The sequence below is a fragment of the Dendronephthya gigantea genome, unplaced genomic scaffold (assembly GCF_004324835.1).
Source record: "Dendronephthya gigantea isolate DGI-Jeju-01 unplaced genomic scaffold, DenGig_1.0 000032F, whole genome shotgun sequence".
Classification (NCBI taxonomy): Eukaryota; Metazoa; Cnidaria; class Anthozoa; order Malacalcyonacea; family Nephtheidae; genus Dendronephthya; species Dendronephthya gigantea.
Genome location: NW_021163042.1, coordinates 1154019 through 1168928, shown reverse-complemented (window position 1 = coordinate 1168928; position 14910 = coordinate 1154019). Strand labels below are relative to the sequence as shown.

Genomic DNA, 14910 nt, shown 5'->3' with positions numbered 1-14910 from the left:
CATAAAAAGAACGGTTTATTTGTTCCTCTTGGAGGAATTGCCATATCATGCGAGCGAAATCGAATCGCGCATTGGAAAATTAGCCAAAGCTGTGCACCACAACTCTTGGGAGATAAGACTGGGACGTAGATAAATACGATCACATACACTATTCAAATACTAGTATATTTCGCGCCATTACAGACTTGCGACGACGAAAAATAATAAAAAAAAAAATAAAAAAAAAAAAAACAAAAACAAAACAAAACCGGGGCGAATTTTCAACTCCGTCGCTGACGCCGGAGTAATAATGAGCTACAGTGGCGGTGCATTGTGGAAGACCAGAGGCATAGGAAGGACACCTACTTTTCTCCGTTTCTACTAATAACCGATAAGAACCGACAACAAGCCCATACAACAAGCTCATCGTCATCAACAACAATGAAATACTTAAAACGTTAATATATGAATAAAATATGTTGGTTGTTGAGGGTTGTTGTCGGCTACTGAATTATTAGCGGACCCACTTCTCTCTGACATTATATAACAATCTTAAATTTGAATCTTTTTGTATATTCAGTATATCAGTTGGCCTAACGCAGGCCGCTATAAGTCAGTATAAACAATTATTTCACTTTTCTAAACACACCTTGTTTCAGTTTGTGATGATATTTTTTATAATATTTTTTGACAATTTTTAAAAAAGTAAAATAAACCACTTCTTCATCAAATTAATAATCAAAACATGTGTCGTCGGATGCGTCGTCCATAATACTAAATACTGGCTATCTTATTAATGTCACAGTTGCTTTATTATCTGATCTAAAATCAATTTTAATACTATACTGCAAGTAAGTGAAGTAAGTAATTCGGCTGCTATGCATATATTACCAGTGATGTAATATCTGATTGACGGGGCTATTAGTCAAACCAGGAACACCGGAACAGCAATAATCCGGAACACAGAACAACAAAATTATAGCTATGGTCTTTTTCTTTCATGCCAATTTTAAAGAATTTTAAAGAATTATTTTTTGTTCCGGATTATTGCTGTTCCGCTGCTCTTGGTTTTACTAATAGCCGATTGACAGGATATCTGATTGCGCTTGATGGAAATGACGTTACTTCTAGTATTATTTTGTCACATAACTGGACATTTGTCTGGTTGAAAATTCTCTCCATAGGGACCCTGCCCTTGTACCTACAAAAAACATTGAGGATTAGGAATATGTGAAATAACCCAGATATTTTTTAAAAACAATTTCTCCAGATGATCTTCTTGCATAGCACTTACCCCGTTACCAACCAGTTCTTGTGGTGGTTGACCATATTTTTGCATCTAAGATAGACATTATTTGTATAAGAGGCCTTACCATTACATTGTTAGAATAATATATAGACGTATATTATAAATAAGAAATATAAAACATTTTCACTGTTCATATACAGTTTTATCAATATGGGGTGGAGATTGGAATAACAACAAATAAATTATTTTCATAATAAAGCATATAGAATGATGAATATTAATAAAATGTTAAAAAAGAGTTACTTAACTCATTTATCAGCCCCTTTTAGTAGAGGTGAGGGAACTATATTACATATTAGGACATGTATGTATCATCCACGATAAAAATAAATAGAAATATTAAATTGACTACCTACCTTTTGCATTAACCCCATTAATTTGTCAAATCTTTTCTTCTTAATTTCAACTGAATCTTTCTCACTTTCTTGATCATATTCAGAACATATCTGACAAACTAATTCATACTGTTTTGAATAATTTTCGTGAACATTACTTGGCAGGGTGCCTTTCTTTTCTTCCAACCAACCAGGGTACTAAAATATTGTAAAATAAAACATTAAATGTTAATATGAAGTGCTAAGTAATTCCAGTGCCCTAGCTGAGAAATAAATTATGAAAAACTTGTATTTAGCTAATATGTAATACCAAATTATTCACATAGAAATAATTATGACAGCCCATTCCCCTTCCTTTGAGTAGACTGTAATAATAGGCATTATTAGCCAAGAATGAAGAAGAAAATTATATATATATGGTTTAGCTACAATAACACCATAAAGTTGTGTTTTAGCACAGTGGAAATTTCCATTTTATTACAATTAATGTTTTGTACCTTTGCTCTCAAGTCATTCAAAGCTGGGTAAAGAACATCTTTTGATAATAAGTTCATCATCATGCCTTGCATCATGGGAAATATTTCTTGATTTAAGTCTGGATCCTGACCATCAACCCCCATGTCTGCCATTGCTTTAAGAAAGTTTTCATCCATACCGGGTGTGCTCTTTAAAAGAGGAAAACATGGCCTGATATATAAATAATCTTTCAATTAATCCACTCTCACTGCATGCATGTAAACATATTGTATTTCAAATTTCAATCTGTCTGAAATGACAATTATGGACAAAATGCTGCATACACTTGTCTTGTTTTAATTCACATATTTTAGACAGCTTTATTCTTAGAAGTTACTTCTTTTTGTATTAATCACTTACTGACATCTCCTTGGCATTTTCTGCTATATTTTTCATTGTTTTTAATAAGTGAGCTTCAAATTCTTCAGCATTTTGTGGTAATGATTCATTTTCATTATTAGGCATATCTATGTAAGAAAAAATGAATTAGAATTTATTAATATTTTCTTGAATATTAATTAATGAAGATTTTGGAAGCAAATGGCAGTTCTTGTTCTGTAGTCATCTCATATTTTGGTCAAAGTTTATCTTGTTTTCAAGGCCATAATGCCTACATATTATTAATTGTTTATTTTAATATATTTTTTTAGTAGAGTAAAGTATCATTACTATTATAGCAAAAGAAACATGGGAGCAAGATATATACCTGGATTTGAAAAAGCTGCATTTTCAGCAAATTCATTCCACTGTTTCAAAAGTTCGTTATCATCACCTAAAATTTCTTTCATTGATTTTTCAAATTCTGCAGCAGTTGCTTCTATGTCACTCTCACCCAAACCCCAGTTGTCAAATGAGGGTTCCTGAGTGTGATTAAGACATGATGCTGAGTCTTTTGTTTTGCTTGGCTCACTTTTGTTTATTGAACTTTTGCAAGATGGCAAATTTTCAAAATCTTCCAGTGCACCTGCAAGGTAACATGGTCAATTTATAAAAAAATTTACTACTCTTATATCGTACTAGTGCAAAATTTTATCTCTATAGGGGCTGATCATATCTGTAATTACAATGCTATACAGCCAAACATATTTATTAATTAAAATATTTTATTTTGTTATGTCGGTAACTGTGAAAAAAATCAAAGCATAATATTCATTATTTTTACACCACTTGTCAAAGTTTGGTGTTCGTAGCATTTCATTCGTCGAGGGTGAATCATGCGAGAGTGACGAAATTTGATGTCGCCGCGCGATCCCCTGCCAAGTGAGATAACATGTTATCCCATGGGAAATAACAACTTTTATCAGGTGCGGCATACCTGGACGTGCAACCTTTAGACTGTTTATCCATTTGAAATTATGTCTTTTATGAATAGATCGATATTCCGATGTTTACCTTGTAGCTTGGTTTTTCTTTAGCAAGTGGTATATAATAAAAAACTTACTTACCAAGAACTTAGAAAACCATATGTACAAAACATAATGTTACCTTCATTCGCAGTAAATAAGTGTATTAATCTACCCCGGACAACAAATTGTGCAATTATGCCCAAGATTTCAATTTTCAAATATGTCTTATGAAATAAAAATTAGGTATCAAATCTAGTGAGCTCATCATCAGTTGCATTGCCAGAGCATAATGACTTGGACTAGCTAGAAGGCTCACTTTTGTGGTGTCATGCATGTCACATTTTATGCATGTTGTCCAGCTTGTCCCCTATTTTCCTAACCAGTTGATGACAATAAGGCTGAGTAAGCTGCTGTACGTACTGGATGTCTAGCTGCTCCAAGTACTTGCTTCTACCCCACCTACACACCTGAAATCTCCATTTGACATACTTTTACAGGCTTTATGATAGAACTAGGATGTGAGATGTCTTAATGCATGTTTTAAAACCTACTATCTAATAATGCGTCCAAATCATCTTCATCATCATCTTTACTTGGTGCGTCTGATGTTTCTCCCTTTGCTGCCATGTGGATTTTGTACGGTCAACCAATGGAATGATCACCCTCCCTGTCGGGTTCACTGAGGTCGGGTTGTGTTGTCAGGCCACTTTGCCACTTGTCAAGCCTTCGGCTTTTAAAATTCATCCTTCAGTTGGCGCATTTATGTATCGTGAATGGCTCGGAAAAGTACATTTGTGCAACGAACGTATAACGAGCTACTACGTACGCATTTGCTATTTTGTTTTATTTTTTATATTTACATAATAATATAATTAAGAAGCCAGAATATACAAATTGCAAGTGTTTCTCATGATACGATACTTTCATCGTTTGCAAGTTTCTGAATTTCTGCCTAATCTACCTTGGAAACGCTGTGTACAAAGATCTTCTAAAATGGTGAGTCTTCAATAGATGTGTTCGTATAACTAGTACCTGGTATTTTCAGTCGAACGTTGCACGATGGTGTGATCGAAAACACCATTCTTCCCGCCAAATACGACCTATTTATATTTATACCCATGTGTCTAAACATGGCGTCCGAAGCAAAGAAACCCCGCAACGAAGTAAGTATTTTTTTGCCATTTTTCATTTGATTTCTTTGAGAGGCAAAAAGATTTGATATTGTTCGTATTTGTTCACATTTTTATACCAAATTTTAAATAGAAGCTCGCGCTTTTATTAATTTATTCATAGTACTTATACCCCAACTGAACATTTTAGTAATTTCAGTACAAAAAATGATTAACGATTACATTAGCGAACTTTGATAAGCCTCTCACTAAACAGGCCAGCTGGTGATATGGCAACGCATAAAGACTCATACCCAAAGTTGTTGTCACACAAATATATAATTTCTTGAGAAATCTAGTCTGTTACTCGTGATAGGGGAAATATTAGAACACTTAATGTGTATAACATGTCAATTTATACTGAAGTAACTGAACATTGGATGCCCCTGAGTAGATGGATGCACAGAGATTGTCATTTCATTACATTCAATTGCATTCAACTTTTGTAATTTAGTCAGCTCGACCTGGAAAACTTGGTGAACCAGAGCAGGAAACATTGTTAAAACCGTTGTTTGAAAATGGATGGAAAATGGTTGATGGACGGGATGCTATACACAAGGAATTCTTATTCAAAAACTTCAACCGTGCATTTGGTTTTATGACAAGGGTGGCACTAGAAGCAGAAAAAATGGATCACCATCCAGAATGGTTTAATGTTTATAACAAGGTCCAGATTACCTACTCAACTCATTCTTGTGGTGGGCTTTCTTTAAATGATATTAAACTTGCTCAATTCACTGATACAGCATCTTCCTCAATGGGAGATGACTAAACTTTTTGCTGACATTGACTTAACTGTTATGTGTTGGAATTAAGTTTCACTTGGAAAAATAGTAAAAAAGAAACATCTGACAATTTAAATATAAAAATTTGCAAATAAATTTGAATTGCGTTGATGTTGAATTCCTGCCCAACAAAGCAAAAATTATGCAAAAATTATGCAAAAAGTGCAAAATGTGCTATTCAATTTATAGAAGGGAGCATGCAAAATTAATGTTCATGTGGGACAGGAGCAATGGGGCATTGACATTGATATAATCTAATGACAAGCAAAGCCTGAGAAATCCATGATTAAACACGATACAGATGTGTGAGAAAGCAGTTTGCAAATATGGACTAATATAATTTTTATTCAGAAGTATAATGGTATAACTACAAATTACAATACAATTTCACTTTGACTGATTTCATGCATTTATCCAGCTAGAATAACTGATAATGAATGATTTTTGATTATAACTTTTTAATAATTCAAAGCAAAGTATTTTCATGAGTTAAAGTGGAATAGTCTCTTCTGAAAATTTGTGATAATCAATTCTATTTTGAACTGAGATTCTCATCGCTTCTCCAACTTTATCTACATCGTTCAGAAGTTGAATGAAACCTTCTGCAACAACATCAACCCTTTTTGAAAGAGAAAGCTTGATAGTAAAATCATTGTACTAAGCAACAGTAATTTGCTATAGTTTGAGCCAGTCCGAATTTACAACTGAATTTAGATTGCCATTGTACGTATGGTTTGCTAAACATACGAGCGTAACGTGCTTGGGGAGGGGGGGGGGTGCAGTGCAGTTCACCACCTAATTACGGGGTACGTCTATTATTTGGGCAAAATATTTTTTATTTTTAGGCACAAACACGAGATAATACCCTATATTCTATAGACATCAGCCGTCATGAGCAAGTTTCCGTTTGCCTTAGTCTTATCGCGATAGAGTAAAAAAAAAGAAGCTTTACGAATCAACCGAAAACGCCCTAAGATCTGATGATGAAAGAATTAAAAATTCGGGTTACAAAGAATATAATTGTTTTAACCCCGCCCCAAATTGAGAAGGGTTCCACGGAGCGGAGGTAAAAAGTCAGTGGTTGGGTCCCACCGTCCACCGACCGAACCGTATAAAACCATAAAACATGTACGCATCACATTCGGGTGGCATGTGGTATTTGAGATTTGTGGCATATGACGCTTCCCGCGCTGATATGTCCCATGAGCAAATCACGATATGTTAAAAACTAACGTACGTCTGTGTTCCTAATTGATCAATGAACTGCTGCACGGTCGGATCTCTTTCCAAAGACTTTCTCAACAGATCAGTATCCACAATAGATGGACAAATGCAGTTTAAGCGAATGCCAGACTCAATAGCGACCTAAAAGCGGTTATTAACCGAATTCGTGTTAATTTTCGTTCAGTATTAAGATTATAGTTATATAAATCCCCATTATTCCTGTCATTAACTATAGTTATAAGTTAACTCCTTTTGTATTCCAGAATTTCTGATAGATTCCCAATCCGGAATCTCCACTAGAGTTAACCCAATCAGGCAGTAATAATAAGAAAGATTAGAATGAAATTATGAAAATATTTCAACGTATTCACCTTCGCATACGTTCGCGTAAATCCAACAACACCATGTTTAGAAGCAATATATGCGCAGTTCGAATTCGGAATGTAACAAAGTCCTTCAAATTAGAAATATAATATCAATTTGAGCCAAGTGAAGGCAAGTCGCAAATGAATTTCGCCGGCGGAAGGTAAAATGTAAAATCTGCTAAAATTGGGACGTGATAGATAAAGAACCTTGTAGAATCGTTTTGTCGTTGAAATTTTAACTACTCCACTGAAAAGATAATAATCGATAACTTTGATGTTAAAGACTTCAGCAAAAGTTAAACTGAACCAGTTAAGTTCAGTGTGTCATGCACTTTCGCGTATACCTCCTGCTGATCCCATATTAACAATACAACCACCACGACCACCATTTTTTTTATCCATGTACTTAACCCCAAGCAAAGTACCTCGAATAACAGCTGCCTGTAAATAAAATATATGAATTCATTTAAGGAAATTTAGGCAATATTACTAGTCGATGACAATGCAGGATTTAAGGGATATATAGAACTGAATCGAACCAGAGATATATACCATCTGAGATAACTCTGACTCCTACCGAGTAAAAACCGCATGCTATTTCGGACAGTCATGTTAAAAAAAATTATCCACGAATATGCCTACACCCACCAAGTTAATGCTGACTAATTTTTCAATATCATCTGTTGGTCCAATGCCAGCATTGTTCACAAGAATGTCTAAATGGCCATTGTCTTTCACAACTTTGGATATGATGGCTTTGAAGAAGAGTGTTGTTTAAACATTATTTCAGTATACTATACAATATATGCTTAAGTCTTCAATATACTTTTTTTAGTTATACCTTCTAAAATCTCATAGTTTGTGACGTTGCATTCTAAAAATATTGCCTTTCCCTGACCAAATTTGTCTTCAAATTCATTTTGAACATTTTTGCCTTCATCAACATCAATATCCAGGAAATAAACCTATATAAGAAGGTGCTACGCTAGGAGCTTAGCTATATTGAATAGACCTAATATTCGAAAAAGAGCAAGAGGCCTTGGAGAAGAAGAGCAAGAAGTTGTGTATATATGGGTTGCGCAAAAACGAGGCTAGTGTGAAATTCTTCCCTCTTCAATTTTCCGGCAAAAATCACCACTATAGGATCGCAATTAATTGCCGTCAAAGATGCTTAGGCCCAGTTTATACGTATATAATGTAGTATGTCGGTCGCGTTGAATGCAATTCAAACAATAGCTAATGAGATGATAATGAGGTTTACCATCATTATGGATTGTTTGAATTGCATTCGACGCGACCAAAATGCGACGTATCAGGAACTAGGCCTTAGAGAGTTTGGTTAACAAGGAATGGAAAAAATCCTAATAATAGGCTATATCATACCTTTGCTTTATTATGTAACAAGGCATCTGTAATTGCTTTTCCTATTCCTCGTGCCCCACCAGTGACAATTGCTACAGAGCCTTCTATCTTCACTTTGGAATTCATCACCGAAACTGAATCTATAGGAAAAAATCCAGAAGAGTATTGATATACCAGTCCTTGATCAACGCCACGCCTGCTGAAGCAAATTGTTGGCAACATTTTTTTCTCGTATATCGGAACGTCAGACCATCCATTTACCAACCATTTTTATTAAAGGAAACTAAATCACCGACTTGTTCATCCTAATTCGTCTGATCATACATCAAGACCCATAGCGGTTATCTGCGAGGTTCGTCTAAACTATTCATTGCACCCGGAACTTGCATGCTTTTCTTGTTCGAATTTGTTAACGCTGCACGGGCGATGGGGCAATAATATTACAAATTAACGGACTGCATGCATGATATAATCATAAGGCTGGGAGGGAACTGTCTTCGCAATTTGGACGAAACGGTTAAACGAAACAGTCTGATCTCATTGGAATGATATATTAAAAGCCTGTTAGAACTAGGTTCCTTGCGGTCATAGTTTTCGTGTGTTTAAGAATCGGAAAGGTGACACACAATTAAACGTAAACGACTTGATCAAACTGTGGATAATTATAGCTTACCTTCCTATTAATATTATACTTTCCTTCTTCAGGCTGAACTATCTTGATTGACGACAGTGGTAAAGCCAGCCAAATTTAAACCGTCTAACCTCTTTTCCAGCAGCACTTGAATGTGCATGGTACAAGATTGATCTTTGAACAATCTACAGACATATGCGACAACAGTAGGAGGTGCTTGTGTTTTGCCGCCATGCACAATTTAATGAAAACGAACGAATACTCGCTTGTTGTTTGGGCTAGACCAGAGGTTTCGTCTATCAAATGTGTAAAGACAAGTGCGAAAATAATTATACGGACACAACAAAAGCAAACGAATATACGGACATAACATAAGCAAACGAAATATATTATATCATGCACAGTAAATTGTCAGTAGCTACTTATGGCTGGGATGATTTTAATTATATATGCAACTCATTATAAGTCATAACTGAATATTACTTTCGTTTTCGTTGAATTAGGCATGCCTAAGACAGTGAACTGGTCTAAGCTAATACAACTAATACAGACAAAGTATTGGAAAAGTATTGAAATGAGTTCTCCATGGCATATACATACATGCATCCGCAGTATTCTAACCGTGACAGTCAGAACGTCCACCACTGAAATTTGAACAGCACATTCACCTCAGAAAGTGCGGGAAAACTTTTGACCTTCCGAATGTTATAGCATAGTATTTGCAATCAAGAAGAAAAAAATAATTATAATCACTGCGAAAAAGGTTCTGCAGAGTAATAATGAATAAAAATTTGTGAAGATTGTAAGGTATTGAAACATAGCTAAGTGTGTTGAACTCTGCGGTTCGTGCAAGCTATTTCCAGGCACCGTTCATGATTCAAAGAATCTGCGGTGTAAAACTTTATAATCCAATCAATAATGACCTCTAGCTATTTCTATCCGCCAACTGTCATTCACTGTCTGTGACTGAGGCAAAGGCCTACAATCGGATTTACAATAGTGAAAAGACGAATACAATATTGGGACTATATAAATTTTATTCGCTATCATGTGTAAACATATGTTTTTCCACACTTGCATGCTTTACATTGGGACTGGTTCCTCTGGAAATTTGTGAAAGTCAATTCCATTTTTCACTGTAATTCTCATAACTTCTCCCACCCTTTCTTCATCGTGCAAAAGTTCCAAAAAACCTTTCGCCACGACATCAACCCTAAGAGGATCGGTTTCGTTTAAATTGTTATTTTGCAAGGTGTTATCAATCGTTTAAGAACTGGGTTTACTGAACATGAAGTTATCTGATTACAATTCTAACATAACTCCAATTTTTTTTAGATGCAGAAGCCAGTAGATTCTCTCTTGTGAAAACTTCCCCGAGAAAGAACGATGCGGTAATATTTATAAAGTAGCAGCACAGAGTAAATTTACTTACGTTTGTACGCCCATTGCCTCCACCGCTTGCTGCATAATTGGATTATCTTTCGTTACTATTCTCAACATGTCTGTGTCCACACATGATGGACAAATGCAATTGATACGAACACCTTTACTAAATGCCTCCTAAAAAATATCAAGAACATTTCTCATCATTGTCTTACAGCATAAAATTATTCTCGCCTGGCATTTGACCATGGCTCGTATAATAAGTAAAGAAAATCAAGCAACCGCATTATCTTTTAGCAAAAATTAGCTTGATGTTGAAAGAATATATATAGATATGTTTTATTGGTTAGAAAATAAAAAGCCACAAATTTGCCATGCATCTCCAGACTCCAGCGAAAACAAAAACATAGAACAACGAGTTTCCTATCCTCCCCTAGCTTCTCTGATTCATGGCTTAAGAAACGAAGCCTATATATATATATATATATATATATATATATATATATATATATATATATATATATATATATATATATATGCTAAAAACTCGCTAAAAACTTTCAGATTTAACTCATGCAAGTGTTGCAACGATTATGTAAAGAATCCAATATAGCGACAGGCATGAATGATACTGGTCATCGCAAGCATGCATAGCTGACATTGTATCACATTGTATCATGTTATGGAGGCTACTTACCTTAGCAAAGCCTTTTGTGAATCCAATGATGCCATGTTTTGCAGCAGTGTACTCGCAATGAGCTGGATAATAAGAAAGACCTAACATCATAGAATAAAAGCGATAAATTATTGCATGAATAAAACGATACGGAAAAATTAATCAAATATAATTGAAATGCTTGAAGCCTTGCATGCATGGTATAGTCAGTGCAATGCTAGTTTTCAAACAAGATTTCAAACCAATTGTAAGAAAAAAACCTATAATAACTATGTAATAACTGCGTATTTTAGGGGTGCCATTCGATCGGTTTACCAGACATAGATCCCATTTGGATAATATTTCCACCACGCCCACCAGTCTTAGTATCCATGTATTTCATAGCAATAATCGTGCCACGTATTACTGATGTCTTTGATTCATGAATAATATAAGAAAAAACACATACTTTTACATATTCACGCATGGCAAGTAACAAAATAATTTTTTCTTCCGTGATATTATTTTATGTTGGATGTCTAACTATTAATTGTGCCTCATCATCTCTGATTTCCTATCCTAACCTAATAACAAATTCTGTGACATCACTGCCACTGGGAAAGAACGTGAAAGTATAAGATTGCAATTGGGCTCAATAATTGGACGGTAAAGTGGGTGATTTCTACACTTCCAAGAGAATGATAATTCCATGCTATACGATCTTCTATGTTATGTATGGTACATTGATGCCACATCTAACTTTGCATCACGCTATGCACCATGGTCGAAGATCGGGTTAACATTTCTCACTCTATACTCACCAAATTGGTATCAATCAATTTTTTGATGTCAGACGTTGGTGGAATTCCAGCATTGTTGCATAGGATGTCGAGGCGGTTTTGTTCCTGAAAAATTCTTTCAACAGCATCTATACATAAAACATAGAGCAATTTTTTAATGTTTCGTCGTCATCGCCTCGCGATTGCTGGATAAATATCTCTTGAAAGTTAATAGAAATTTATAATTACTTTCAAATGCATCTTGACATGTCACATCACATTTTATGCACACAGCCTGTCCTTTTCCGTACTCTTCGTCAAATCTTTTCTGAGCTTTCTTCATTTCCTCCTCGTCTACATCAAATACGTAAACCTTTAACAGAAAATTCTTTGTGAGAAAAAATAAAAATCGTGAAAGATCCGCTTTCTCTAAAAAAATTTACAATCTACCTACTCGTTTCTTAATTTATCTCTTCGTCTTAAACAAAGACACAGGAGGAGTAGACATACGTTTGGATGAAAATTATATTCCTCATATCTTGTCTTCTGTATCAAAATGATTCTTTTTATAATATATCAAAAAGGTATATGATTTTTACCTTTACTTGCTCTTCAAGCAGTGATTCGACAATTGCTTTTCCAATTCCCTTTGCACCACCGGTGATAATCGCAACCAGGCCTTTAAGTTGCATTCTAAACGATATATAGAAGGCAAAAATTCATTCGACATTGTTATCGCGAGTTTGCATGCATGCATAAGATAGCACAGCAATTGTGAATCATCAGCGAAGCAATCGTGAAACCATCCTAAGGTGGACGAGAATTCCTCACAGTATGAAAACAAAGATAAAAAATTTAAGGGGAAAATGCTCTCCCTATAACTCTAAAACTTTCGATGAAGTGATAAAACGTACTTGTTGTCCGTAGTTTATTCTTAAATAGGAATCAAATCATTTGAATATTGAGCGAAACCTTCTGCCGGATCATTTGTGAGAAAATTTTCCTGTTCGTGACAGGTACAGACCAATAACCGCCTCGCTGAATTCTGTTCGTCCCAGCCACGAAAAATGACCTAACACAAAGTCTAATTTAATTTTAGCCCATTTTTGTTGAATAATCGGATCCCCATTTGCCTAAAAACTATAGTCACAATAAGAAAAATAGGTTAAAAACAGCGCCATTTTCTGATAGCGGTTTCCGCAAGGTCGCAGTTTCGCAACAGGGACGGTGCCAGTGTGCCAAGAATTTGAACCTGGGAAGGGTGGGTGGTAGGGTGTCCTAAGAGTTGATTTGCCTCATAGGATTCATCATGGTCGGGTAACGCGCAAGAAAATTTCATTAATTAAACCTGCTAGAACGGCTAGAAAAGCACATCCCGAACTAGAATTCACCAAATATTACTGGGCTTAGGGCAGAGAATATACGATATTTCTTAGAAATCAATTTTGTTTACTGCGAAAAAGTGAGGGGGGAGTCATAATGAAACAACTATCGACACATACAATGGGGAAAGGAACGTCATATTTTTTTGTGAAAAGTTCGGTTAAAATTATTAAAAGTTTTAAATTATGTCGTGCATCACTTCGCCCGGCAAGTATAAGAAATGGTAAAGCAAATTATCTTGGGTATAAAGTGTCCCCTCCCCGCAATAGCACCGTGCCTGCGCAAAAAACAAAAAAAATTATAAATAAGAAGAAACACGATGGCTATACCTGTCGCACACGTAAACATTATCATAGGTAACATCTACGCGTGGTATTTAGCTATAGGCTCTATGGCATGTTTTCCCCAGACGAGAGCTTTTGGCTGAGGTAAAGTCCACAATGGAAGCTTAAACTTATAAGTATTTAAAACTGGGATCACTATAATTTGCAGAGCATCGATACTGCCCTGAATAGCACATTACGGAGCTATGCCTTCGACAACATTTTTGTTGATATTATTTTCCTCGGGAATATAATTTTTTTGTATATATTAAAGTCGAGGACTGATGCTTGATCTGTTATGCTTACGAATGTGCTATGGTAAAAAAAAAACAAGTCTAGCCGTAATCGTCAGTACCATACGCGGTCTTTTACGAAAAAATAGAAACTTCCGCCTAGTCTAGACTATATAAAAGCTACAAGGTTACAGCCGTTGCGAATATTTTTATCGAAGCATTTTAGTAGTTTTTCCAAAAAAAAGAATGTTTTCCGATAACGTTCGCGTCCCAGAAAAATGGACAATTTCCCATAAAAAGATGTTGGCAGAACATGAAGAAGACAAAGAGCTCATCGCTCTGGACAAACTTTTGCTCTGGGTAAAAGAAACAGGTTTAACCACGGAAGCAGCATCAAAATCCGTTTTCGATAACCTTAACGCGTATCGTTATCTCCGATGTTTGTTTCCAATCCTTCCTGAAGATCAGACGGGCAAAAAACTATTCCAACTCAACTTGCACTTCTTGGTTATGGGTTATGTCATTGATGATACGATTGAAAAATACAGCGAAAAAGAAATGCAAGAACTCATCGATGGGTACAACTTTCTACAAAATCAGGTATCAAAAACGCTTCCGAAGTTGCCAAGCATTTCTAAAGTTTGGAAGTTACTCGGTGAAGCGAGAAACAAATTTTCAAGATCGGCAATCGTAACTGTAGTCGACTATGTGAACAGAACTACAATGATTTTACTTGAAGGAGAGATATGCGAGGAAAGTGTGCTGAATTATAGAAATCGTTTGTCGAATGCTATTGCGGTTTATTTTAATGCAATATTGTCTAAAACTAAAACCGGATGTAAGATTTCGGAGAACGAGATGCTGTATAGAAGATGTTTTGATGCGTTGTCCATTGCAGTGTACATGTCTACTGAAGTCTTCAGTAAAACACTCGTGAGGAATCAAATGTTACCTACGAGCGAGTTATACAAATTTTACCTGCTGAGTACCCTTTTTTGTGTCGTTATTAACGATTTGTACTCGTACGAACGAGACAAACTGGACGACACTGATAGTGTTATAAAAGTTTGGTATGCACAAAATGAAGTGACCGATATGAAAGCAGCGACTACGAAAGTCTCTAAAATACTCGA

General features: G+C 35.4%; 3 protein-coding genes across 4 annotated transcripts; 1 reads left to right on the top strand and 2 right to left on the bottom strand.

Annotated features, from left to right (window-relative positions):
- Positions 1-292: 292 nt before the first annotated feature.
- Positions 293-4208, bottom strand: LOC114524776 (peroxisomal biogenesis factor 19-like). Its single transcript, XM_028545954.1, has 7 exons — positions 4037-4208; positions 2846-3103; positions 2500-2606; positions 2121-2288; positions 1645-1821; positions 1274-1318; positions 293-1180 (listed from the first exon to the last, which is right to left on the bottom strand). Exons 1-7 carry the CDS (start codon positions 4110-4112, stop codon positions 1121-1123), a joined length of 891 nt encoding a protein of 296 aa, XP_028401755.1. The 5' UTR covers positions 4113-4208; the 3' UTR covers positions 293-1120.
- An 83-nt stretch (positions 4209-4291) lies between these two features.
- On the top strand, positions 4292-5855 carry LOC114524778 (probable pterin-4-alpha-carbinolamine dehydratase). Of its 2 annotated transcripts, none has more exons than XM_028545957.1 (2): positions 4292-4481; positions 5109-5851. In XM_028545957.1, exons 1-2 carry the CDS (start codon positions 4395-4397, stop codon positions 5424-5426), a joined length of 405 nt encoding a protein of 134 aa, XP_028401758.1. In that variant the 5' UTR covers positions 4292-4394; the 3' UTR covers positions 5427-5851. The 2 variants fall into 2 exon arrangements, with proteins under 2 accessions (XP_028401758.1, XP_028401759.1); XM_028545958.1 differs by lacking the exon at positions 4292-4481 and adding an exon at positions 4540-4648 and having other exon boundaries at positions 5109-5855.
- A 73-nt stretch (positions 5856-5928) lies between these two features.
- On the bottom strand, positions 5929-13871 carry LOC114524972. Its single transcript, XM_028546230.1, has 16 exons — positions 12753-13871; positions 12438-12531; positions 12088-12211; positions 11881-11987; positions 11396-11492; positions 11102-11181; positions 10454-10581; positions 10109-10234; positions 9945-10000; positions 8412-8530; positions 7870-7993; positions 7677-7783; positions 7373-7469; positions 7035-7117; positions 6677-6804; positions 5929-6058 (listed from the first exon to the last, which is right to left on the bottom strand). Exons 2-16 carry the CDS (start codon positions 12528-12530, stop codon positions 5929-5931), a joined length of 1599 nt encoding a protein of 532 aa, XP_028402031.1. The 5' UTR covers position 12531; positions 12753-13871.
- Between the last annotated feature and the right edge of the window lie 1039 nt (positions 13872-14910).